At 41.2% G+C, this 2,301-nt stretch overlaps 1 protein-coding gene across 1 annotated transcript in view; it reads left to right on the forward strand.

Annotated features, from left to right (window-relative positions):
• Window positions 1–6: 6 nt before the first annotated feature.
• LOC105300013 (butyrophilin-like protein 3) overlaps window positions 7–2,301 on the forward strand; it is a gene marked incomplete at its 5' end in the record, with an annotated part of 9,914 nt that continues 7,619 nt past the window's right edge. Inside the window, one exon of the mRNA XM_011372023.1 lies at window positions 7–73. Coding sequence (XP_011370325.1) covers window positions 7–73 — 67 coding nt within the window. The remainder of the gene's footprint in view (window positions 74–2,301) is intronic.

Here is a 2,301-nt window from a genome sequence, read left to right on the forward strand (position 1 = left end):
ACTGGTCTCTATGGATGCTGGTTCAGCTCTCAGACTAATGACCAGGAAGCCACTTGGGAGCTGCAGGTTTCAGGTCAGTTGCTTATTTCAGAGAACACATAACTTAGTTGTCTCATAGAACCATCTGGGACTTTATGAACATGTTGTTGAATGAGGAGTCTTAAAAATTTTTTTCATGTCATTTCTGTCTCGTGCACATAGTTCTCTGTCATTTTATGCATGTAGATTTATGTAACCACCAGCACATTGGGTTATAGATCTATCTCATCACTGTTAAGATCTTCTTCTGCTATCTCTTTGTAGTCAGAGCCATCCTCCTCACCCTCCAACCTCCCTAACCCCTGAAAATTGTGCACCTGTTCTCTGTCTCTATAATTCTTTCATTTCAAGAATATTATAGGAGGTGACTTATGCATCATGGCAGAGTGAGAAGACTTCTTACTTTCTCTCCTTAAAGTTACAACAAGTCAGACAACTATTATTCAACAAAGGATCCTCGGCTCAAAATACAAACACATCTGAGCAATCTATGCATCAGGACCTCTGGCCTATGGAAATAAGGAGGGGAGGTGGAAAGGAGGAAAGAAAGATGGAGGCCCAGATGCAGTTAGACAACTGCTGTGGCCCCAAATGATGAAGTAGTGCTGGCAGAACCAGGCTTCAGTCCTCACACAGCATCCCAGAGAACAGGGGGTGCAGAAGCAACATTCTGGCCCGAGTAGCCAGCACTCATGTGGGCTCAACCTGACAACAAGAGCAGAGATGTGACACAGAGATGTGGCGGCTGTGGATTAGCTCTGACCATTATTAACAAGAAGACAAAGCCACATACTTGCAATCTCCCTTTCCCTCACCTACTCTGTAACCCCAACTCTACCACTAGTGGTGAAAACTGGTAGAGGCAGAACCCGGTAGAGTCAATGGAGATGCCTTAAGTAGCACAGCTTGGCTGACAGCCTCTGGTTATAAGGAGGCAGCATTAGGAGCATGCAGGCCAGGAAAGTTATCACCCATCACATTTCACCACAGAGGTGGTGCTCTGAGACCAAGGCAACCTGGACACCGAGGGGATGGCAAACCCCTCAGGGAATACAGGGCATTTTCCAAAAGAGGGAGGCCCACCCCACTGAGATCCCAGTGGTGTCAATAGTGCAAGCAGGAGAAAACAAAAACTTGTGCTATTTCCCCATCTATTGGAGAACAACAAAAAACACCTCTACTTAGCAGCCTACTGAATTGTTAAATCAGTACTTTTTAAAGTACTGAGCAAAACAGTACTTAAAAAAAAAAAAACAGGAAAAAAAAAAAACCCTCATGATTTCCCTGCCCAGGCAGAGAAACTATCCTTCAGGTACCATGGATAACCAAGGCAAAGAGGTAGCTCAGAAAATAAATGAAAAGTCTCTGGAAACCAAGCTCAAAGACATTGAAGACTGTGATTTAAGAGAGAATTCAAAACTGCAATTATGAAAAAACTCAACAAGATATAAGAAAGCTCAGGCACCTCAATGAGCTCAGGAGTTAAATTAACAAACAAAAGGAGTACTTTACCAAAGAGACCGAAACTATAAAAAAGAACCAAACAGAAATTCTGGAGCTGAAGAACTCAATAAATGAGATAGAGAATGCACTAGAGGGCATTGGAAGCAGAACAGACCAGATAGAAGAGAGAACTAGTAAGCTTGAAGGTAGAGATCTAGAAATGACTCAAGGGGAATAAGAGAGAGAACTGAATGTTTTTTAAGAATGAAAGAACTCTAAGAGAACTATCTGACTCTATTAAAAAGGGCAACATAAGAATAATATGTACACTAGAAGAAGAAGAGAGGGAGAAAGGAACAGAGAGCCTATTCAAACAAATAATTGATGAGATCGTCCCAGATCTGTGGAAAGGGCTGGATTCTCAAAATCAAAAAGTTAACAGAACATATAATTATTTCATTCCCAAAAGGCCTCTTCCAAGGCACATTGTATTAAAAAGTAAAGACAAAGAATTAAAAGACAAAGTAAAAGTAAAAGACAAAGAATTCTCAGTTAGACAACTGCTGTGGCCCCAAATGATGAAGTAGTGCTGGCAGAACCACTAGTTCTGCCTAGAACTCAAGGCAGCCAGAGAAAAGACAAAGAATTCTCAAGGCAGCCAGAGAAAAGACAAAGAATTCTCAAGGCAGCCAGAGAAAAGAAGACAGTAACCTATAAAAGAAATGTCATTAGGTTATCAGTGAATTTTTAAACAGAAACCCTGCAAGCTAGGAGAGAGTAGTACCAAATATTCAAATTATTGAAAGAGAGAAATCACCA

Source organism: Pteropus vampyrus, unplaced genomic scaffold (genome assembly GCF_000151845.1).
Source record: "Pteropus vampyrus isolate Shadow unplaced genomic scaffold, Pvam_2.0 Scaffold197, whole genome shotgun sequence".
NCBI lineage: Eukaryota > Metazoa > Chordata > Mammalia > Chiroptera > Pteropodidae > Pteropus > Pteropus vampyrus.